At 33.7% G+C, this 24052-nt stretch overlaps 3 protein-coding genes across 3 annotated transcripts in view; all 3 read left to right on the top strand.

Annotated features, from left to right (window-relative positions):
* Window positions 1-24052, top strand: part of LOC103856262 (peroxisomal (S)-2-hydroxy-acid oxidase GLO5) — a 382149-nt gene that overhangs the window by 17586 nt on the left and 340511 nt on the right. The gene's annotated exons all lie outside the window — the stretch shown is intronic.
* Window positions 15493-19775, top strand: LOC103856240 (glucan endo-1,3-beta-glucosidase 14). Its single transcript, XM_009133343.3, has 4 exons — window positions 15493-17957; window positions 18155-18491; window positions 18778-19486; window positions 19580-19775. Exons 1-4 carry the CDS (start codon window positions 17885-17887, stop codon window positions 19664-19666), a joined length of 1206 nt encoding a protein of 401 aa, XP_009131591.1. The 5' UTR covers window positions 15493-17884; the 3' UTR covers window positions 19667-19775.
* On the top strand, window positions 20086-23732 carry LOC117132479. The gene is made up of 7 exons (XM_033286671.1): window positions 20086-20103; window positions 20411-21949; window positions 22055-22227; window positions 22325-22398; window positions 22495-22596; window positions 22717-22914; window positions 23032-23732. The coding sequence occupies exons 1-7, from the start codon at window positions 20086-20088 to the stop codon at window positions 23730-23732; spliced, it is 2805 nt and encodes a 934-aa protein (XP_033142562.1).

Raw genomic sequence — 24052 nt, 5'->3', positions numbered from 1 at the left:
ACACGACGGTCTGAAACATCAAAATAAAATGACTTTTAAGCAATTTAATCACACTGCAACCACATATTACGCAAAGAAGAAAAATGACTCAACTTACTTGAAACATTGAAACAGCGAGCTGATGAGTTTTGCCACATCAGTCTCCTACCATTGTACTTGCTTATTTAGAACTCTATGAAGATATTTTATGAAAAACACTCACACACAAAGAGTGATTTACATAACGAAAAGGAAAAATGATTGTTGACTACCTGAAGTATTGGCCATCACATGGCTAACCATGCAAACTAAACTAATGTATATCTAGCTACACGAAGTATATGTTATACATGACAACATCCCTCAATTTAATGACGTTATGTAGTTAACATCATGAGTTCAATTTCATTCATCTAAAAACCGATATAGATGTCAGAGACCGTTTAAATATCTCGTTTCATCAATTAGAATATGACCGACCCGACTGTAATTTAACCAAAATAAGATTTTAACCACGTTCAAAAGCGTAAGAATTTTTAATACAAAATCAGTATATTTTAACATTTTTATATGAAGTGTTTTAACATTTTTATTTTACTGTATTTGAAAGCTAAATAATTATATTACTTTTATTTATATTAAATATGAAAGTTATATAAGACTTATTTGACGTCAATTTATTGACTTTAAAATTTTATTTGTTTAAAACTTATTTGATGTCAACTTAAACCAAACATAATCTCGGGTACATAATTATTAATTATATCCTTTTAAGAATAAAAATAATCTAAGAATAAGAATCTAGTATGAAAGTTTTACTAAGTTTAAATGAATGCAATTTTTTTTAATGAAAATATAAATAAATAATTTATTAACTTAATTCATTTTATATTAAACGAATAAAATTTTAGAGTCACTAAATTGACATCAATTAGGCTTTATAATAAAAAATTGATCAAATAAGTATATATCACTATTATCACACAATTAATAAAACGAATTACAGAAGTTTTATTAAAATTTAATTATAAAACAGATTGAAATAATTAAAAAAAATATCTTATATAACTTTCATATTTAATAAAAATAATATAATAATATAGTTTTCAAATACACTAAATAAAAATTTTAAAACACTACTTATCAAAATTTTGTATAACATATTGATTTTTTTAAATTAGATTTTGTTAAAAATATTTTTACACCTTTCAAGCGCGGATCAAAATCTAATTTTAGTTAAATTACCGTCAAGTATGTCATATTTTAATTGATAAAAACGGAAGATTTAAACGATCTCTAACATCAACATCACTTTTTGGATGAATGAAATTAAACACATGATGTTAATTACATAACATCATTATATTAAAGGATGTTGTTATACATAATATATACTTCGTGTAACTAGGTATACATTAGTTTAGTTTACATGGTTAGCCATGTGATGGTCACTCCTTCCTATAGTCAACAATCATTTTTCCCAAAGAGAAAACAAATCAAGAGTGTCAAAAAGGAATATGTATCAAAATCGCTGGCAAAACCTGATAAACTTAGTTAGTTCATGCGGGAATTTTTGCGTCGATTTGTGGATATATCGGGATTTTAACAAGTTTGTAGTGTTTATCCTATCTGACGTTGATAGACACTCAAACCACATTCTAAATTCGAAAATATGGGTAGCTTAGGTGAAAGTAGGCATCAAAGTAAGAATGTTGCCGATGTGCTATATCTGTCTTGGCACAGTTTGTTTGAGACCTCGAAACTTCCTGTCGCTAACAAACTTTACTCCTATATTCACTGTGAACTCAAGAGGAAGTGGAATCCCATAGAAGGTGAAGAGATCGTATGGGAGCTTATAGTTAGGGAAATGTAGCTCGTCCACAGTCAGTGCGTTGTTCCCCTCCCTTTATATAAGATGACCCCAAGTATTTGCCACAACTATCACTGGTTTGCGGATCAAACTGAGCTTGGCCTCACGAGAGATAAAAGAGTGAATTTATTAGTGGGTTGTGGTAAGAGTTTTTCGCGACGGAGTGGGATCTTCCTCCATCGAGTAGGGTTCCTTGTCGTCGTGGTAAGCTCTGGTTTCTGGTTTAACATATCATATCAACGCTCGATTTGGTTTGGTTAACTAAAACCAAATTTCAATACCATACGATTCATTCACTAAAGCCCAATAACATTATATATGTTCAGGGTTCATTCCCAAAATGGGTAGACCCAATTTTATTTTAATTTTCTGATTTCGACTATGAGGTCGGAGGTGTTAAATTGTTATCGTTGGTGCTTTTGCCAATTTTTATATTTTGCATCTTGCTGTGTCGTAAATTCGATATCCAATCATGTATTGATGTGTATGCCTAAGTTCTAGGCTATAGAAAATAAATGTAGTAGTAAAAGACTCAGCATATAACTAATACATAGTATTATTTTAAATCAATCGTTAATGAATAATAAATTTTATATATATATGTCTCATGTTTATTACTTAAATCTTACTAACATTTTCTGAATTTTAGTGTAAATTTTTTTTTTTTTAAACACAACTTTCATTAAACTCAAATTCAAGGATTACAAAACCATGAGGAAATTAAATATCCTCTTAAAAACAATTGAAGAAGTACAATAGAAATTAGAACCTAACATGATAAATCTTCATATGAAGTTGACAGCGAATTCAAGACGAAGTTTGAATGCGTCGATAAAGTTTTCACAACAAAGTTGGATAACTGAGACATAGTCACAAGTGACGTTGAGAGATAGTGTTCACCAATGAGAGAAACCGAAGTATTCTCGATTGCACCTTCAAGCCACGTACAAACCGCTCTACAAAGTAACAAATTGGTGAGTAAACTGAAACTAAAACTCGGAAAGTAATCCAATGATTTATCTCCATTCGTTGAAAAGAGACATAGTATTAAAGTATTCTCCACAACATAGGAGAGGATGAGAGTTGAGTACCAAACACATGACCTTACAAGCATTTGATGGCTTAGAGTTGGATGTCGGAGTGGATTCCCACCTACATCCGACATCCGATTCTCAATCAGATGGCTCAGAGCTGGGCTCCAGAGTGGATTCCCACTTACATCGGATGCCAGTTTAACATACAAATAGCACAGAGGTGGACGCCGGAGTGGATTCCCACTTACATTGGATGCCAAATTAACCAAGAGTTGTGAGATCAGGTATGTTTGCAGTGGTTAATGGCTTGGATCTTCAGATCGTTTAATACTGATAGTAACATGTATGGTGTTGACAGCTAGTTCCGCAAGGTTGATGAAGATTTGATGTTCATCCCGGTGGCGAAGGGTGGTTAAAGGCGAAGCTTTATGGGTCGTCCTTATAGTGGTGACAGGCGGAGCTTTTTGGCGAGATAGCTGGGGAGCCCCCACCCCCCCCCCCCCCCCCCCCCCCCCCGAGGAGACCAGATTTGAAGAGGCCGGAGAGAACAGATCCGCCACTTCTCTTCACAGCAAGAGATGGTCCATGAGGGAGGCTGTCGAAGTTAGAGAGGACGGCAGCAGAGTGGCAAGCACAAGATGCGGATGTGTTGTCGGTGATACTGTTTAGACCTGTGTTTGGGATTCCTCGGTTACCGTTGCAGTTCCTATGAGCTTGACACAGTGACCAGAGACCATGAAGGTTGTGGTAGACAGCGACGTGAGCAGACCCAGAAGTGAGTGAAAAGGAGACGACAAAGAAGGCTCAGAAGTGTGAAAAGAGAAGTGCAAAACGAAGCAGAGTACAAGCAGAGTACAAGCAGAGTCGGTGAAGGTTGACGCCGGCGAGCTCGTGCTCCACCGGCGTCGAAACGAAAGAAGATCTGGAGAGTCTCGATAATTGTGTCGGGACTGTTTTCAAAATTTGAAAATCTTACTAACGTGAAATTCTTCATTATTCCTTCGAGATATGATTATTTTCCGTCTATTATGAACGGTGTCTTTTTCAGAAATGATTGTAAACCCTATAACTATAATCAGGCTATTAATGGATCATGGTTAACAAACTGAACTTTGAGACCAAATTAAATTTGATGAACTTTCACCTGAAAATTAATTAACAATAAAAATTGGACTCATTTTTTTTATTATCCCAAGTCTCATCATATTTCTAAAATATAATACATAGCACAAACTATACAATCTAAAAGCGAAAACAAACAAGTAATTTATTAAAACGACCAAGGGTGCAACTGGAATGCATTTTTCGGAATATAAATTTTTTAAATGCTTAATTTCTTCTTATTTCATTAAATGTTCACCAGTTGGAATAAAAAAAGAAATGAATATTCCATCACACTACATATTATTCCTTGTCTTTCCAAAAAATAACAATTCTCTTGTAAAATTATCTCACTTAAAAATAGTTATGAAACAAAATTCCATTCCATTGGATTCCACTAATCATCATTTCTTTGGAGCAACCTTATTGGTAGAACTCTTCTAAAGCTCTCAAAAATTTAAAAATAAATATATTTATTTGATAAAATCACTTTAAAATTAATCAACCATTAATATAATGACATATAAAAAAGAGGTTCTAAAAAACCAGAGAAAATATATCTGCACAAAATTAGTTCTCTTTATCTCCTATTTTATTTGTACTTTTTACTTTTTATTTTATTTTTAGATACTCTATTAAAACTCATCAATGGAGCTGTTCTTAGTTCCAGTTATTCTTTTTATTAACATTCAGTTACAGTCCGAGTAACTTAATAATCCAGTAATCTTGTGATAGAGGCCCCAAAAATCAAAACTCTGTCTTTGTTTAGTTTAAAAAAATTATTTATGTTGCTTGTTTTATTTATTTAAGTTTAAAAATCCTAATCATTTTTCTTATTTTCTCAAATATGTTTCTACAAAATCTTATTGCACTTTCATTTTATAATAAGGTTGCCTTAAGCATCTTAAAGGGCTGGCACCGCACTGTCTTGTTGTTGAGAGTTACCATCCAAATTCAAAAACCACCATAATCTAAATAACAAAATTTATGAAACAAAACTAGTGACATCTTTTTGTAGGATAGTTAACTAGCTGACCTAGTTGTTATTTTTACCAAAAAAAAAATTTAACACAAACAGAAACAAAAAAAACAATGTCTGTAAACTTAAAACAGAAGATATGTTTCTTTTACCAGAATATGCACCATGTCTAAAACTTCCGGAATGATTTTAACAAAAAAATGTATACACAAACAGAAATCCCACATACACACATGTCCTGTTATTTTGTCAAAAAAACACATGTCCTGTTAATATAAAAAGAAGCCATGACAATAAGTTCAGACAGCATGACACGAACATACTCATGGAATCATGGTGTTATTTTTTCGGTAGGTTTGACCTCCATTTGAGAACTATATGTCGGTTCTATTACTTGCGTATATATAAATTTTCAATTTTTTTTATATACGTTTACTTTAATTGCTTGTATTTTCACTAACGTCGGCAAAAATGTCATTCTTTTAAGTTTTTGGCGGAAAGAAGTATTTCTTTTTTGGGGATCTCCTTTTGTGATGCGAATCGTCACATATATTATATACATATGCAAAAACGTGAATCCACACACACAGAATTCCCCTTTAAAACGTCAAGCCATGTGCCAAAAAAGCTATGGAAATGTCTACAATTTGTACTAGAATATCCATTGGATAACAATAAAGAGAAAGATGGTTCTAAGAAGTGACTAAAGAAACATTTACACAACCTTTATAGATACGAAGCTAAATACTTATTAACAAGCTTATGAAATTACAGTATAATGGAGATCAATCTCGAATCTCGGTACTCTATTTTGTTAATCCTCATCAGTTCTCACCAACTTTTTTTTTGTTGTAGTCGGACCAAAACGTGAAACCATATTTCTTTCTTTTTTTGCTAAAAACATCTTTCTTCATCTTTTAAAATCTATATATTTGCAATACGTTAACTAGTAACAAACCGTATCGTTAATTAGAGCAGTATATAGATTAAAACAAATCTAAAAGGAGAAAGGAAGAAAATGACGCACATGCATGCAACACAGCATGTTGGTTTTGTCATTTTAGAATGCCTTTTAGAATCGTCTCCCATCTTTTTTTGTCATTATGATAACAAACGTGTAATAGGTCATTTTCTGTAAAACGTTACACCGATTCAACATTGTGATTTTTTCAATCGAATATATATAAGAAACGTCGTTATATTGCTTAATTAGTATATTTAATCATTTTGGCTAAAAGTAAGTTACACGGTATAGAATTTTATGAATTGTAAATGCCTCAAAGCTTATATTATGACATAAGACAAGACATCAACTACACCAACCGTATATAAGCTGCTTCAAATATAAAATGTGAACATCAATATAATTTTCCACTGTCTTACGTGTCTTATCCATTAATGTTGCACCCAAATTTACATACCGTTTTTAAAAATGCTCAAAAATGCTCATTTTCTTGTCGTTTATACCAAAAGAAGGTGGAGGAAAAAGAGAAACATACACATAGATTAAGGCCCTTTTTACGTATGCGCGTCATAAATGAAAAACACTTTGAGTAGTTTAATTGAAAAGTTAATTTAAATTAGTAAAGGAAAAAAGCACACGTAAAAGCTTTTATCCATGCATGCACGTTGTTTACTGGTTATCGAGAAAGTAGTATCGTCGAAGGATAAGACCTTAACTTTCTTACTCGCATCATAAAGTTTTTTCTTTCTTATGCAAGAGTATTGTCTCTTAATCCTTATCCATTGTCCACAAAATTCAATTTTGTAGGCAACTTTATGAAAGAAAAAAAAAATCTTAATGCTTACACCATTTTGACTCGTTTTAACGCATAGAAATGGCCCACAATATCTTTTCTTTTAATATGACGTCAAATTTATATTATTTTCGTTAATGTATGAAGGCAATGTATAATATCTTGGTAACACGCAGTTATAGACTATGAGTGTGATTGGTTAGGTATAGAGTAAAACATAGGAAACAAAGAGGTGGAAAACAGTGAAAAACTAAATGAGGAAATAGGAGAAAGGGATTTTTGCAAAATTGACCTACAACTTAAAGTCAAACACAAAACTAACCTCCCTTTTTTTTGAAAATTGGTTTTGCCCTATTCACCCCACAAGTTCATATAATTTACGAAAATGCCATCAATTTTTTTTTTCTTTTTTTTTTTCGAAAATGACATTTTTACTCTCTCACCCTCATCATCTTCAAGTAATTACAAGATTGCCATTGTCATCAATACCACAACCACCATGAACAACCAATTTGAAGCTCTTAATGCTCCCAAAATCGATTTACCCTTCTTCTTTTTCCATTCTTGTGAACTAAACACAACATATCTCTCAATTTCTCTCCACAATGAGCTAAAAAAACCCAAGATTTTGATTCTAAATTTTTTATGGTTCATAGAGTCATAGAAGCTAACAATTATGGGTGGGTGACTTTCGTTTGTGATTCTGTGTGCTTGGAGAAGCCTTATGTATGCTAAGGAACTTATCTCACCAATTTAAGGTATGACATCGAGTTTTTTTCCAGATCTGTTCGTCAGACGACTTACTTGGGAAGTCGTCTGGCTGTAGACGACTTACCTTTCAGTCGTCTGGCTGTAGACGACTTACCTGGAAGTCGTCTGGTCAACGCAGAGGTTATTTTTACAATTGACTTTGAAATCTGTAACCTGAGACGACTGAAAGTTAAGTCGTCTACTATTGTTTGGATTCAAAAAAAATTCCAAAGAACCTAGACGACTTACATTTCAGTCGTCATAGGTTAGTTTTGCATTTGACTGGATAATTTCAGAAGTTTGACTTCCCCAGACGACTTACATTTCAGTTGTCTGGCGAAAATTAAAATAATAATATTTTTTTAAAAGTAGACGACTTAAAGTTAAGTCGTCATAGGTTAGTTTTGCAATTGAAAAAAAAAACTTCAAGATTTAATTATACACAGACGACTTATAATTCAGTCGTCCACCAGACGACTTAATTGTAAGTCGTCCAGGACTTTTTTCCGAGATTCTGGTCAAACCTCGTAAATCCTAGACGACTTACATTTCAGTCGTCTCGTGGACGACTGAATTATAAGTCGTCTGTATATAATTAAATCTTGAAGTTTTTTTTTTCAATTGCAAAACTAACCTACGACGACTTAACTTTAAGTCGTCTACTTTTAAAAAAATATTATTATTTTAATTTTCACTAGACGACTGAAATGTAAGTCGTCCAAAAAGTCAAACTTCTGAAATAATCCAGTCAAATGCAAAACTAACCTCTGACGACTGAAATGTAAGTCGTCTAGCTTTTTTGGAGTTTTTTTTTTAACCAAACAATAGTAGACGACTTAACTTTCAGTCGTCCGAAATAACAGATTTCAAAGTCAATTGCAAAAATAACCTCTGCGTTGACCAGACGACATATAGTTTAGTCGTCTAGACAACTTAGATTGAAGTCGTCCGCGTCTTCTCCACTAGTTTTTAAGTCTTCTACGTTAGTTTTTGAATAACTTGTATTTTTAAGAATGATAAGTAACTTCAAGATATGTAAAACTCATATTTACAAAATATGTTCTCTCCCTTAGTTTTACTAAATTTGACTAAGTTTTTCAATGCAAACTTATAAAAAATATGATATGCTTTGACTAGTTACTATTGTTTGTTTCCATCTCTTACCAACATTCTTGTTTATTATGATGAGAAAAAGGCCATTGGAGTTTATTATTGCATATGAGAGATCCAAAGATAAGAAAAAGGCTACTGAAGTCTATTATTTCATTGATTTGTAAATGTGTAAACACATTGTTAGCACATTTAATACATCTTGGAAAATATTATTACTGATTTTACAAAAAATTCACAACTAAAAGAGTATACATGCAATTCACAACTTGAGTAGATGAGTAGACAAGACCAGACAACTTGAGTAGATGAGTAGACAAGACCAGACAACTTTTAAGAAGTCCAGATGACTTCTAAGAAGTCCAGACGACTTCCAGGAAGTTCAGACGACTTTTAGGAAGTCCAGACGACTTCCAGACGACTTTACAGGAAGTCCAGACGACTTTACAGGAAGTCCAGACGACTTTACAGGAAGTCCAGACGACTTCCAGACGACTTTACAGGAAGTCCAGACGACTTTACAGGAAGTCCAGACGACTTCCAGACGACTTCCAGATGACTTTACAGGAAGTCCAGACGACTTTTAGGAAGTCCAGACGACTTCCAGACGACTTCCAGACGACTAACAAGTAAGTCGTCCCAAAAGTCTTCCAGATCTGAAAAACCTGCATATTAAATCCAGATCTGAAAAACCTGCATATTCAAAAACGTTCAAATGGCTTAAAAACAGAAAAAATGAATGGAAGATTAGATAAATCTACCTTTATAGAACACACAAAAATACATATCTAAAAATAATAGATCTACCTTTAAATTAGTGGAAGATGAGTACCATCTAATTAAAAACCTGCAAAAAAAAATAGATTAGTAACAAAGACATGAGACAAAATTGAAAAATTCATATAAAGTTTGGTGTTTTCAAGTCAAAGAGATTAAAGTGGGTTTGGAGAGTTTTAGTTTGGGAAAAAAGTAAGAACTTTATACAACAAGAAGTTACCAAATGAAGAAAAATCAGACATAAGAACTTACCAAAACGCTCAGAAAAATCCAGACGACTTCCTAGAAGTCCAGACGACTTCCTGGAAGTCTAGACGACTTCCTGGAAGTCCAGACGACTTCCTGGAAGTCCAGACGACTTCCTGGAAGTCCAGACGACTTCCAAGAAGTCCAGACGACTTCCAGACGACTTCCAGACGACTTCCAGACGACTTCCAGACGACTAACACGTAAGTCGTCCCAGAAGTCTTCCAGATCTGAAAAACCTGCACATCAAATCCAGATCTGAAAAACCTGCATATCCAAAAACGTTCAAATGACTTAAAAATAGAAAAAATGAGTGGAAGATTAGATAAATCTACATTTATAGAACACACAAAAATACATATCTAAAATTAATAGATCTACCTCTAAATTAGTGGAAGATGAGTACCACTTGATTAAAAACCTGTAAAAGAGATAGATTAGTAAGAAATACATGAGACAAAACTGAAAAATTCATATAAAGTTTGGTGTTTTCAAGTCAAAGAGATTAGAGAGAGGTTGGAGAGTTTTAGAATGATGAACATTACATTTTTGTTGCAGCCATTTGAGAGGAGGAGAGAGAATGTGTAAATTTTTCTTTATATAGGGAGGCAAAAAATCTAATTAGGTTAAATATTTTTGACTCAGACGACTTCCTGGACGACTTACATTTCAGTCGTCTGGTGAAGAAATTAAAACAGACGACTTACATGTAAGTCGTCCAGAAGAGTTTAATATTTTTAGCGGGAAATTAAATATTTTTAGTGGGAAACTAAAATAGAAGACTTTCCAGACGACTTACAAGTAAATCGTCTGGACGACTTACAAGTAAGTCGTCTGGACGACTGAAATATACGTCGTCCGGGTAAATTATTCAACAGACGACTGAAATATAAGTCGTCCACACCCTAAACATAACCCCTAAACTTAATTATCTAATTAAACACTTCATAAAACCAAATCAAACTTGAAAAGTGTTTACTATACACAGAAATAAACACATATAAGTGAAAACTAATTTCTGAAAAAAACATTTTAGTTTTCCAAAATCTAACCCTAACAATCCATACAATACTACAACATATGTTTGCCAAACTCCTAAACCAAAGTATTTCATGATTCACTACTTCCACTCATCTATCTTCAAAACAAATCAATTTTATCATATCTTAATTTATATCACTTAAAACTGTTTATAATTACTTGATTTTTATTTTTCACGCATCAAAATATTTTTTACAAGATTTATAAATTATTTTTAAAATAAGCTGGTACCAGACGACTGAAACTTCAGTCGTCTAGACGACTTCCAACAATTCAGACGACTCAGACGATTTACTGGGGCTATATTCGTAAAAATGGCTTCTGTTTTTTTGTTTGGTCACAAGGGGCTGAGCTGTAATTTCACTAGGCTTTTAGGTTAGTTTTGCATTTGATTCAAGTTTGGGTATAGGTTTGGGATTAAAATCAAGTTGTGGGTTAGTTTTGGCAAAAAGCCCTAGGAGAAAAGTACTAAAGTAGAGTAAATTTTATTACTCTAAGAGAACATGGAGTAAAAATTAGTGTATGATTCTCGCTATTTCAACAGTGCGAAGAATAATGTCAAAAGTGAACATTTGATTGGTGAATTATAAGTTAAACAGCGAGTAAATGTTATTCTGGCTGGGCATTTATCGCTATTGAGGTTGAAAAGAATGCATGAACTTTTACCAAAAAAAAGAAGAATGCATGAACACTATATATCTAATTATATTTTACTTTTGACATTCAAATTTTTTTTTTCGCTTTTGGTGCTTACTAGTGTAGATATGCATACACATATTGTAACTAAAAGATAAAAACATGTCCGTCCAGTCTAACTAGACTGTTCAGGCAAGTTTTGTATTGCTGGTGATTTCGCGTGATCCGTTTCATAAACAGTTGCTAATGTGCAGATTATACGGCCTCATTAACGTGAATTTATATTTGTTACTTAAGGTGGTTTTCTTTTTCCAAAACTCCAGAAAATTGTTGCGTACACATGAACGTGACACACAAACCGGTGGCCATGTATAAGAGACTTCCACTGCAATCTCGTCTTCCTGACACCTTCCAATAATATCTAGCTTCCGCGCGCCAACCAACCTCCCGGCGTACATTTTGTCCATATTGCAGGAGAGCTTAGGGGATTAACTGATTTATTAGTCATGGTTGGTATCAAGTCCATCTTAACAGTTGGGCGCGATACATCTTTTAAACCTGGCTGGATCTAGAAAGACGGTAATTCAGCACGGAAAAGCCGATAAAGTAATCTTGTAAACACTCTACTTTTTAACGCACTAAAATGATTCGACACCCTTTCCTTGCAGAGATGTCTTTTAACATTTGTTTACGAACATTTTTGTCGCTATTTTTTCTTCGTACAATTTTAAGATTATTTTCTTTTAATTATTTTCATATACGTATAGTCTTTGCTAAATAACAGGTTAAACATTTCTATTGGAAATCTTTAATGCAAACAAGAAAATTAAAATTAAAAGAAATTAATATTTTTGTTAAGTGTGTATTTTATTTTAAATAGTGAAAACCCCAATCAAAAATATCTCAAATGCAATATTTTAAAATATTTTTGGATCACCATTTAAGATATTCATTTAATAAAATAACAGATATTTAGAATTTTTTACTTTTCTTTAATTGTAAGAGCACCCTTACTGATAAAAACCTTTCACAAGTTCTTAAAAACTAAAAAATAAAGATTTATATTTAACAAAATCAATCAACCATTAGAAATATGACACGTGGAAGAAAGAGTTTTAAAAATTCAGAAAAGATGTATCAGTGCAAGTGCAGAGAACTTATTTTCTCTTTCTCTCTCTTCTATTTTATATGTGTGTTTTTTTTTAACTTTCAAATTCTAAGATATCTTGTTTCACCTCATTGTGAAGTGCTCTAAGTTATTAAGAACCTCTCTACAGAGATGTGTTTATGCTGCATATAAATTTTGTCCTGCCTAGAAAAATATGGGATATCCACCGGCGTCTTAGGGGTTCTTGATTATTTGCATGATCGTTAATTTGTGTTTCTTAAAGAAGAAAAAAAGTAGAAAACATGTTCGTTTGTCCCAAATGTCAATGACCAGAAACAAAGGTTCTGAATGGTAACTGCGGTTTGAGCGGTGCGGGACAAGCGGTTTAACTGTGCTGCGGTTTTAACAGTTATAAAAATGTATAGATATATGGTATATGTAGAAATTTTTGTTACTGTTAACTGCGGTGTGGGATGGGGCGGTTCGTAACATTCGAAGCCAAAAAATGTAAACTTCATAAGCTTGTGGAACAGACGTTGATTCAAAATATCTGTCTAGAAGTCTGAACAAAATAACTTGAAATCTAAAAAAAAAGAACTATGAAGTAGAGGTGGAACAGATCTAGATAACCGAAAAATTTAGAATATTCGTATTTCTGAATCCGCAAGATATGTAATTTTATTATCTGGATCTGATGTGCTGGATAGACGTTACCAAAATTGGTACTGATAATTTTTCACCATCCGGATTGAACAAGATTATATGCGAGTATCCGGATCCGGATTCAAATCTGTAAAAAAAGTATATTTAAAAAAATACTAAATTTTAAGACTATAAAAATATAAGACTAATTTTATGTATATATATCATCTATATTTATTAATAAAATTAAAAAATATATTTAAAAAGTCGGATTCAAATTTAAAAATTAAGATATTTGGATCTGGATTCGCTGATCCGAAATTTTACTATAAAGATCAAGATTCGGGTATTCCAGATATTTTATTTTGGAACGGGTTCGGATCGGATCTCGGATCGAATCCGGATACCGGATAATAAGTCTCAGCTCTGATAGTCCTAATGTGAAGTCCTCTCCATCAATCAAAAAAAATCTCGGAGAACTTTGAGAAAACCAAAAATTATTAATAATCAAAACTGTGTCATGTTCTCATGTACTCAGAGCATCTCCAATGTATTATCCCATTTTTTACTCCAAAATGGTGCACCACGAAAATGGAGTAAGGTTTTACTCCAATGTATTACTCCATTTTCTACTCCAAAAATAATATTTCTTAAATTGTTTCATTTTTATTTTATCAATAATTGCAAATAATATCTTATACTTATAAAAATTTATCAATTAACCCCAACTATTTTGTGTTTACGATAAATAATTAAAACACAAATTATTTGAATAAAATATTTATTATTAAAAAGTACAACTCTTGGAACAATTAAAGAAGACAAGTGCAGAAAGGATTCACCATATGGAGACTCAAAAGCAAAATCTTGCAGTCAAAGAAGAAAACAAAGTTTTGCTTTGTGATTTGAGTTCCATACAAGATCCAAATGTTCGTGCGTATATTCAAGCTCAACAAATACAAATAATATCAAAGTGAAATGCTGAATCACAAGATCAACAAACTCTTTCTTAGACTTTTCCGTTTGGACAATATTTCACCGACCTTAGAGGATCCGGAACAGATTTTCCAGATTATTAAATACTTATTTTATTTTATTTTTATTTTTATTATTTATGTTCTATGTTATTTTATGCATTTTTTAAAAATTATTAAATAATCCTTTGTGGAATATACTATTTTCATGTTATTGTATCATTTTAAATATTATTTAAGTAAGAAATAAAAACATTAAAGATTTAAAGGACTATTTTATAAATAAAAAAAATTCAACTCCAAAATAGAGTAATGGGTAAGATTAGAGCATCTCCAATGTATTACTCCAAAATGGTGCAACACCAAAATGGAGTAAGGTTTTACTCCAATGTATTACTCCATTTTCTACTCCAAAAATAATATTTCTTAAAGATTTCATTTTTATTTTATTCATAATTGCAAATAAAATCTTATACTTATAAAAATTTACCAATTAACCTTAACTATTTTATGTTTACGATAAATAATTAAAATAAAATTATTTGAATTAAATATTTATTATTAAAAAGTACAAGAAATCATTAAAAAGACAACATATATGTGGGTTCAACAATGAGCATTAGAATATTTTTCTCACAAATGATCAACTAATGTATTTCGTAATGAAAATGAGCTTCTTTATCTTTGATATTCCTAAATCGAGCAAGAAAATTTTGAAATCAGACATTTTCATCTTCTGCAATTTTGATACTCGGATGTGGAGCTTCTCTTCCAAGTTCAATTGGTGCATCGAGTTCACGCTCATCTATACAAGATCCAAATGTTCGTGCGTATATTCAAACTCAACAAATACAAATAATATCAAAGCGAAATGTTGAATCACAAGATCAACAAGCTCTTTCTTAGACTTCTCCGTTTGGACAATATTTCACCGACCTTAGCGGATCAAGAACGGATTTTCCAGATTATTAAATTTACTTATTTTATGTTATTTTTATTTTTATTATTTATTTTTTCTGTTATTTTCATTATTTATTTAAAATTATTAAATAATCCTTTGTGGAATATACTATTTTCATGTTAATGTATCATTTTAAATATTATTTAAGTAAGAAATAAAAACATTAAAGATTGAAATGACCATTTTATAAATAAAAAAAGTTCAACTCCAAAATGGAGTAATGGGTAAGATTACTCTATAAATGGAGTAACCCTAGCCATTACTCCATTTTCAACTCCAAAATGGAGTGGGGTTGGAGAAGATTTTACTCCATAATGATGTTTGGAGTTGAAAATGGAGTAGGGTTGGAAATGCCCTTACTCCTAGTCATTACTCCATTTTGGAGTTGAAAATGGAGTGGGATTGGAGAAGATTTTCCTCCATAATAATGTTTTGAGTTAAAAATGGAATAGAATGGAATAGGGTTGGAGATGCCCTCAGATTAATCAGATTATCATTTAATTTTACAGTCATAATTTAACACAACATATTTTAGTCGGTGAATGGAATAATAACGTCACTGGATCTATGGAACTGCCATAAGTCGACCGGTAGCCCATCCTCAACCGCATAACTAAACTTTTAAACGTCGAAAGTTTTCGGCCAACTATAAACAGGCTGATCCGGACAATTGACTGATTTTGACTCATTTTCTTATATTTAATGCTAACATCGAACGAGAAGGATTTTGAAACCACAAATATTTCAATGGCACTTTTTTTACTAAAATAAATTAATGGCACTTGAGATAACTATTTATATATATATATATATATATAATTTACATACATATGTTCAAATAAAATGGCTCTTGGTGTCTCGAAAAAGAGAAAAGATTAATATTATAGAATATAAAAGGTGACACTACGGTATTTTAGATAGATCGATGCCGCCAAAAGATTTATTAATTATATTCTAGCTAGCCAACCTTTCAAGAAAACGAATTGACTATCGTCTACGTGATCAAATTTAACTTTTTTACTTTACAACTTAAGAATATAGAAACAGAGGGAACAAAGAGGTTATAAATCTTAACATATAGACAAAAAAAAAACAAACTTAAAAATATAGTAAGTAGAAAAATATATAGTCAGTAGAAATTAACCAAATTAACAAATCAATAGCCAGCCAAACCCATGCACTTGCGTGTGTGACACTGGTCAGACACTTATTAAATTAATTTGTTTTATAGGTTTATTGAATCAAGTGGTTCAAAGAAATACCAATGTTTGAAACTGACCGACTCCCCCAAGTGTGTTCCACTGCTCCGCCAAGGCGCCAACTTGTCTTATTCTCCGCGAAAGCAACTTCGCAACACTATCCTAATTGACTGTTTTATTTTAGTTTTAGTAGCCTAATAATGCTTTTAGCTATTGTCAATATTTACTAATATGAAAACAAGATTCTTAAAAATTATTAAAGAAAAATGTTAATTACATATTAATAAAACAGATTCATAAATCTTATACATTACATCTTCTTCTTTTTGTTGGATAAATCTACATATGTTGGGGATGTTAGAAAATAAAATTGAATTTTTGTCACATCAGCCATGATAAAAGTATATCATATGTTACCAAAAAAACATGGTTTATAATTTTTCTAATTTTTAAAATATTTTTCTGTTACGATACTAATATAGATGGTGATAGACTCTATTTGAAAAACAGATGGTGGACTAGTTTCGGTAAAAAATATTGTCTACATTTGATAAATATATAATATTTCCCGGGAGATTTGAATATTAAACTTTATGAGTCGGAAAACTAAAAATAAACTTTCAAGGAGAAAGGAGGATGCTTCCTTCAGTGTATCGTTGAATCCTTTGACACGTCAAGTCAAATCGGATCTCCAAATGGCTTTTGTCTCAAGAGATCCAGTCGATGTTTTTCGGTCAATATTCACTTGCGGTCAAGATTCATGCATCATTATCCTTCGAATCGTTTAAAATTACCATTAAAATAATTGGCAATAACATTTTCTTGGAAAATCAAAGAAAATTTTCATTAAGTAGACCAAAAATTTAAATGAGATAATAGTAATAACATTTTAAAATAGTAAGAAAATAACTACTCTTTGTGTGACTAATAATCCATTATAATTAATAATTGTAGTATCTGATTGTTTGAACTCTATGTTCAAATATACCATAGTCTATCAAACCATATACGCATACGCGTATATATAAACGATTTTATCAGACATATATTTTAAGAATTTATTTCATTAGGAATTATAAGACTACAAAATAATTAATAACCAATATTAAAGAAATAATTTTAGTATATAGAAGCAAAGTTTGTTCTAATTGACCCTCACCTACTTAGTTGAAACGAACTTTCAACAAGTATTTCCGGTTCTTTATGAAAGCTTTGCAATTTTCTACTACGTCCACATGTGTATCCCATTCTTGTTCTCCTTTTTATTGTTAATTCAATAACATTGCTTACTTTCTTAAACAAAGCACTATCGCTAGTACAACTTGTAGAATATGTAAACAAAACACACACAAATGTATTTCCATACATGTGCTTGCAAATTTTATTGTCATGGAGCCTAATATTTATTATTTTAATAAGAAATCCCTCGTCCTGGTTAATACAAATCCCTCTATGGATAAAAAAGGCATAAATGAGAAAAGCAATATAGGGAAGGCAAAGCTAAACACTAGAAACATTAGAAAACAAAAACTTCAAACCTAAACTTTTTTCATTTTATAAAATTAAAAAACCACGGCAAAAAATAAAAAACAAACAAGCAAAGAAAAGTATTTCAACTTGGCTGGCTTCTTGTGTAGTCTATATATATTCGCCTTAAACCCTTTCTTAAAACCCAAAAGCTTCACAATCTCTCTCTCCTCCTCTGTCTCTCTTCCTCAATATGACATCAAGAACATTCACAAGACTTCCTAATCTCATTAACGTTCTTCTCCTGCTTTCTCTCGTTTTCTCAGGTGATTTAATTTTTGTATCATAATTTTTTTGTCAATCATTAGTTTGTCATATTTATCATCTCCTTATCGACATCATTATCCCAATTTTAGTAATTATTTTTTGTAACCTCTAGGATTTTTTTAAATGTGTTTAACATAAAGGTGTTGCATGGCATTATTTTCTATAATTCTGATTCCTTGATTGGATATAACTGCAGGGAATATACTACAAAGTGTAACGTCTCTTGGCATCAACTACGGACAAGTCGGGAACAATTTGCCTTCACCGGATAAAGTTATTAACCTCTTAAGATCTCTAAGGATCACCAAAACAAGAATCTACGATAGTAATCCTCAAATTCTTAGTGCCTTTGCAAATTCAAACATAGAGATCATCGTCACCATCGAAAATCAAGTTTTAACCTTGTTACAAGATCCTCAACAAGCTCTCCAATGGGTGGATTCTCACATCAAACCATATATCCCGGCCACAAGGATCACCGGGATCATGGTCGGAAACGAGCTTTTCACCGACGAAGACTCTAGTTTAATCGGGTAATTAATAATCATTGAATCTCAAATCTAATTTTTAAACTAGTTAGTAAAGTTTGGTCAATTAGAACCATCACATTAGAAAATAACTGATATTTACTATTTATCAAAACTCCACTTCAATTTGAATAATGTTAAGCAACTAAAACACGTAAAAGGTAAAAAAAAACTCTTGATTAAATAGAACAACTAATCACAAACTAACGTATATTCACACTGAAATTTATATAACAATTGAAATTACTTTTCAATAATACTAACTTTGATTTCTTTTCTTTTTTTGCAATAGATACATGATGCCGGCGATGATAAACATCCACAAAGCCTTGGTCCAATTAGGTTTAGACAGATACGTTCAAGTCTCCTCTCCAAGCTCCCTCGCCGTCCTTGCCGAATCTTATCCTCCATCAGCCGGAAGTTTCAAGCCGGAGGTTTCCTCCGTGATGCAACAACTTCTTCAATTTTTAGAAGCCACGAGATCTCCCTTTTGGATCAATGCTTACCCTTACTTTGCCTACAAAGACAACCCCGACAAAATCCCCATCGACTACGTCCTATTCAACCGTAACGTCGGCATGACCGATCCGAACACAAGGCTACATTACGACAACATGATGTATGCTCAAGTAGACGCGCTTGCTTTCGCTGCTGCGAAACTAGGGTACCGTAACATAGAAGTTAGGGTTGCCGAAACAGGGTGGCCATCAAAAGGAGACGCTGGAGAGGTTGGAGCGTCTCCTGCGAATGCTGCCACGTATAATAGGAATCTTATGATGAGACAATTCGCCGGAGAAGGCACTCCGGCTAGACGAAACTCGAGGCTAGATGTTTATATATTTGCCTTGTTCAATGAAGATATGAAACCTGGTCCTACTTCTGAGAAGAACTATGGGATATTTCGACCCGATGGATCATTGGCTTACAATTTGGGATTCTCTACGATGTCTACGACGACTGCAAATTCAGAATCTGTCACTTATTCATCATCTGCCACTGAGGTACAAATTAATGTATATTATATGGTTTTTGTTTGTTCACAATGAGTATAAATGTTGTAATAATAACGAGTTCTGTGTTTTCTCTTCTTACAGGCAATGAATAGGGCCACGACGACCTTGGAGTGTTGGACAATTTTGATATTGGCGATGATTCAAGTTGTAATATCAAGACTATTTTAGAGGGAAAGTTATTGAGTATATATATATATAATAATTTGAATTTGTTAGGAGATATCTATGTAAACAATTTAATTATTTAAGTTCGATAAAAATAATTTCATATTCGATTTGAATATTCTAATCCGTAAACATGTAAATTGGTCATGTGTATATCGATAAATTAATAGTCAATAAACAAAACAGTTTATTGCTCAAGAAAAAAACCCTTAGATTGCCGGCTTGTCGCACATGAAAAGCTTTGTGTTACTTTGACCCTTGGGCTTAGAATCCACAAACACTAGCGGTTTGGAATCAACTACCACATATTGTTTCTCTAATTCAAGATATAGAAATAGATAGCTAATCAAATTCTACTAATATTACTGGATAATATAACTCCTTAACTTAAGTATTTATGGTTTGAATTAGAATGCAAATCTATGGCATTGGAGTGGACGGTACGTATTAGATAGTATAAATCGGTTTATTATGGTTAAGTGATAACCACTCTGGTTAAGTCTCCTTTAGCTGATCTAGAGAATTTAAAGTATGTTGTAACTAACTTTGTACGTTTATCGAGTTATTTCATCACAGTTCAATATGGTATCAGAGCTGAGCCTGTGACGATTCTCCATCACCGTTCTTCATGAGTTCCTCGATTCAACAGATTCTTCGTTTGTTCTTTGAAGATCTGATCGTCTTCGAGCTCGAGATCGTCTTCTTCGTCTACATTTTCTCAGCTTTTCTTCTTTCTGCGTTCTGAAGATTCCTGCGATTCTTGATTTCGTTTTCGCGAGATCGATTCCGTCAGCTTCTTCTTCTTTGTTCGTAATGGATTCTCCTCGCGCAAACAGAGATCATTACGAAAATCCATACTATCTTCATAGCTCGGATCACGCGGGCCTTGTGCTTGTCTCCGATCGTCTTACATCTGGAGCTGAGTTCCATTCATGGCGTCGCTCAGTTCGAATGGCGCTCAACGTCCGCAACAAACTGGGATTCATTGACGGTAGCATTCCTAAACCCCCTGATAACCATCGCGATTCGGGATCTTGGTCTAGATGCAATGATATGGTTGCTACTTGGCTATTAAATTCTGTTTCCAAGAAGATAGGTCAGAGTCTATTGTTCATGTCTACTGCTGAGGCTATTTGGAAGAACATCCTTTCTCGTTTCAAACAGGATGATGCTCCACGGGTTTATGAGATTGAACAACAGCTAAGCTCGATTCAGCAGGGTTCAATGGACGTTAGTGCCTATTACACAGCTTTGGTTACTCTATGGGAAGAGCATAAGAACTATGTTGAATTGCCTGTGTGTTCCTGTGGCAAGTGTGAGTGTAATGCGGCTGAGCTATGGGAACGTCTTCAACAGCGAAGCAGAGTCACGAAGTTCTTGATGGGGCTTAATGAGTCTTATGAGTCTACTCGTCGTCACATCTTGATGCTGAAACCAATACCGACCATTGAAGATGTGTTCAATATGGTGACTCAAGATGAGCGTCAACGAGGGATCAAACCAAGTACTACTTCAGTACCTGTTGCCCTCCAAGCTTCAGGACCAGCAGAGAGTCTTCCTACTATTGCTGTTGTTGCTCCTGATCACTCTGCCTTTGCTGCTACTCACAATAACTCAGGCTATCGTCCCAAACAACGGCTTTTATGTACTTACTGTAATCAACTTGGACATGTCGTTGATAAATGCTTTCGTGTCCATGGATATCCTCCTGGTCACAAGTATAACAAGTCTTCTCATCCCAATGCTGGCTTTGCTCCTCGAGGACAGAACAACTATCAACAGCGACCGGTTCAGCAGCAAAACAGTTCGTACTTTGCACCTCAACAGCAGAACTCTCAACGTGCAAATGCCATTGTACAACCTGCTCCGTCGTCTGTTTCTTCTCCTCTGGATGCTTCTCATCTTCAGTCCTTACTTCAGCAATTGCAAGCGTATGTTCAACCTTCAGTGAATGCAGTTTCGAGTGCGCAGTCTTCTATCAATGAGAATGGATACATGGCACCTCAATCTACCTCTGGTATTATTCCTTTTCCATCTACTAGCCTTAAATTTCAAAACCATATCCTTACTTTTCAAAATCAGTGTCTTTCTACCCTCTCGAATACACTAGCTAGTGATGCTTGGATTATTGACAGTGGCGCCACGACACATGTGTGCTCGGATCTCAACCTTTTTACCAATACTTCATCTGTACTTGGCGTTACAGTCTCTCTTCCTAATGGGGTCCATGAGCCTATTACTCATATAGGAACTGTGCATATCTCTTCCTCGATTATACTACAAAATGTGCTTTACGTTCCATCTTTTAGATTTAATTTGATCAGTGTATGTAGTCTTCTTCGTGATAGTCAATTTTCTGCTCACTTCTACCCTGATTTTTGCTTATTACAGGAGTCTATTCAGGGCTTGATGATTGGTAGAGGAAAACTTCTTCAAAATCTATACGTTCTTGAGACTGATAGCATTGCACCTTTGTCGTTCTGTGGATCCTTGCAAGTCGATGGAAATCTATGGCATCAACGCCTTGGACATCCATCAGCTTCCAAGTTAAAGCAACTGTCTGGGTACTTTACGTATTACTGAGTCTAGTTCTCATAAGTCTGAACATTGTTCTGTCTGTCCTTTAGCAAAACAAAAGAGATTGTCATTTGAGTCAAGTAGTACAGTGTCTGTTTCACCTTTTGACTTGATCCATTTCGATGTTTGGGGTCTTTTCTCTATCGAGTCTGTTGAAGGTTATCGATATTTTCTTACGATAGTTGATGATTGTACAAGGGTGACTTGGGTATACATGATGCGTAATAAAAATGATGTTTTAACTGTCTTTCCAGAGTTTGTTAATCATGTTTCTACTCAATATCATTCTGCTATTAAAGTCATCCGCAGTGACAATGCTCCTGAACTAGCATTCACTCAACTTGTTAAACAACATGGTATGATTCATCACTTCTCTTGTGCATATACACCTCAACAAAACTCCATTGTCGAACGTAAACATCAACATATATTGAATGTTGCTCGCGCCTTGTTGTTTCAATCTAAAATACCTTTAGCTTACTGGAGTGATTGTGTGTGTACTGCTGTGTATCTCATCAATAGGATACCTTCTGTGTTACTAGCTAACAAGTCTCCTTATGAGCTATTGATGAAGAAGGTTCCTGATTACTCTCACTTAAAATCCTTTGGCTGTCTTTGTTATGTCTCTACTTTACCTAAGGATAGAAACAAATTCACTGCTCGTGCTGATGCTTGTGTGTTCATGGGTTATCCTTCGGGATATAAAGGATATAAAGTCTTGCATATTGGTTCAAATAAGATCTCGATTACTAGGAATGTTATTTTTCATGAAAATATTTTTCCTTTTACAGATGATAAACTTCATGATTGCTCTCACATTCCTAATATCTTTGACAATACTATCTTGCCATTGCCTGTTCCTATGTTTGTTGATAGTGCTCCTCCTGTGCATTTAGAAACACAATCACCTAGGCATGACCCTGTTGTTGTTGAGATTGTTCCAATAAGTACAGGTCAAGGAAGTCTTGTAGGTGGCAGACCGAGACGCAATGTCAAAGCTCCAAAGTACTTATCCCAGTATCACTGTGCTCTTGCGCGTGTCTCTCTTCCTACTACCCTTGATACCTGTTCGATCCCATCTTTACCATCTTCCACGCCTTATCCTCTTTCCTCTGTTATTACCTATTCCAATTTCACACCCCTTTATCAGTCCTATATCCTTTCATACTCCCTTGAAACAGAACCCACCTCTTTTAAACAAGCCATGTTATCCCCCAATTTTAAGAAGGCTACAAACGAGGAACTGCAGGCCATGGAAGCGAATCATACCTGGACTGTTGAATCATTGCCTCCGGGGAAGAATGTAGTTGGATGCAAATGGGTATATACTATCAAATACAAAGCTGATGGTACGATTGAGCGGTATAAAGCTCGCCTGGTTGCCAAAGGTTACACACAGAAAGAAGGTGTTGACTTCACTGACACGTTTTCTCCTGTTGCTAAGCTTGCGAGTGTCAAGCTCCTTCTGGCTCTTGCTGCGATACAAGGATAGAGTATGTCTCAAATGGACGTCTCTAATGCGTTTCTGCATAGTGATTTGGATGAGGAAATCTTCATGAGTCTTCCTCAGGGTTATGTTTCAGCCTCTGGTTCTCTTCCACCAAATCCGGTATGTCGACTCCACAAGTCACTGTATGGTTTGAAACAAGCGTCCAGACAATGGTATAACTGCCTCTCTGCAGTCTTTCTCTCTGCTGGTTACGTTCAATCACCAGCTGATAACACATTGTTTGTGAAACAAATGGGATCTTCCTTTGTTGCTGCGCTTGTTTATGTGGACGACATCATGATCGTTGGTAATGATGATGCTGT

The sequence above is a fragment of the Brassica rapa genome, chromosome A01, assembly GCF_000309985.2.
Source record: "Brassica rapa cultivar Chiifu-401-42 chromosome A01, CAAS_Brap_v3.01, whole genome shotgun sequence".
Lineage (NCBI taxonomy): Eukaryota > Viridiplantae > Streptophyta > Magnoliopsida > Brassicales > Brassicaceae > Brassica > Brassica rapa.
This window is presented reverse-complemented; position numbering and strand designations above follow the sequence as displayed.

Bases quoted from the DNA above. Each gene is read 5' to 3' on its own strand.
- LOC103856240 (XM_009133343.3), top strand. From the start codon at position 17,885: ATGACATCAAGAACATTCACAAGACTTCCTAATCTCATTAACGTTCTT. The intron at 18,492-18,777 runs GTAATTAATAAT...TTTTTGCAATAG, and splicing joins GAAGACTCTAGTTTAATCGG to ATACATGATGCCGGCGATGA. The intron at 19,487-19,579 runs GTACAAATTAAT...CTCTTCTTACAG, and splicing joins ATTCATCATCTGCCACTGAG to GCAATGAATAGGGCCACGAC.
- LOC117132479 (XM_033286671.1), top strand. The intron at 22,228-22,324 runs GTACTTTACGTA...TGAGTCAAGTAG, and splicing joins AAGTTAAAGCAACTGTCTGG to TACAGTGTCTGTTTCACCTT. The intron at 22,915-23,031 runs GTGTGTTCATGG...TTCCTTTTACAG, and splicing joins CACTGCTCGTGCTGATGCTT to ATGATAAACTTCATGATTGC.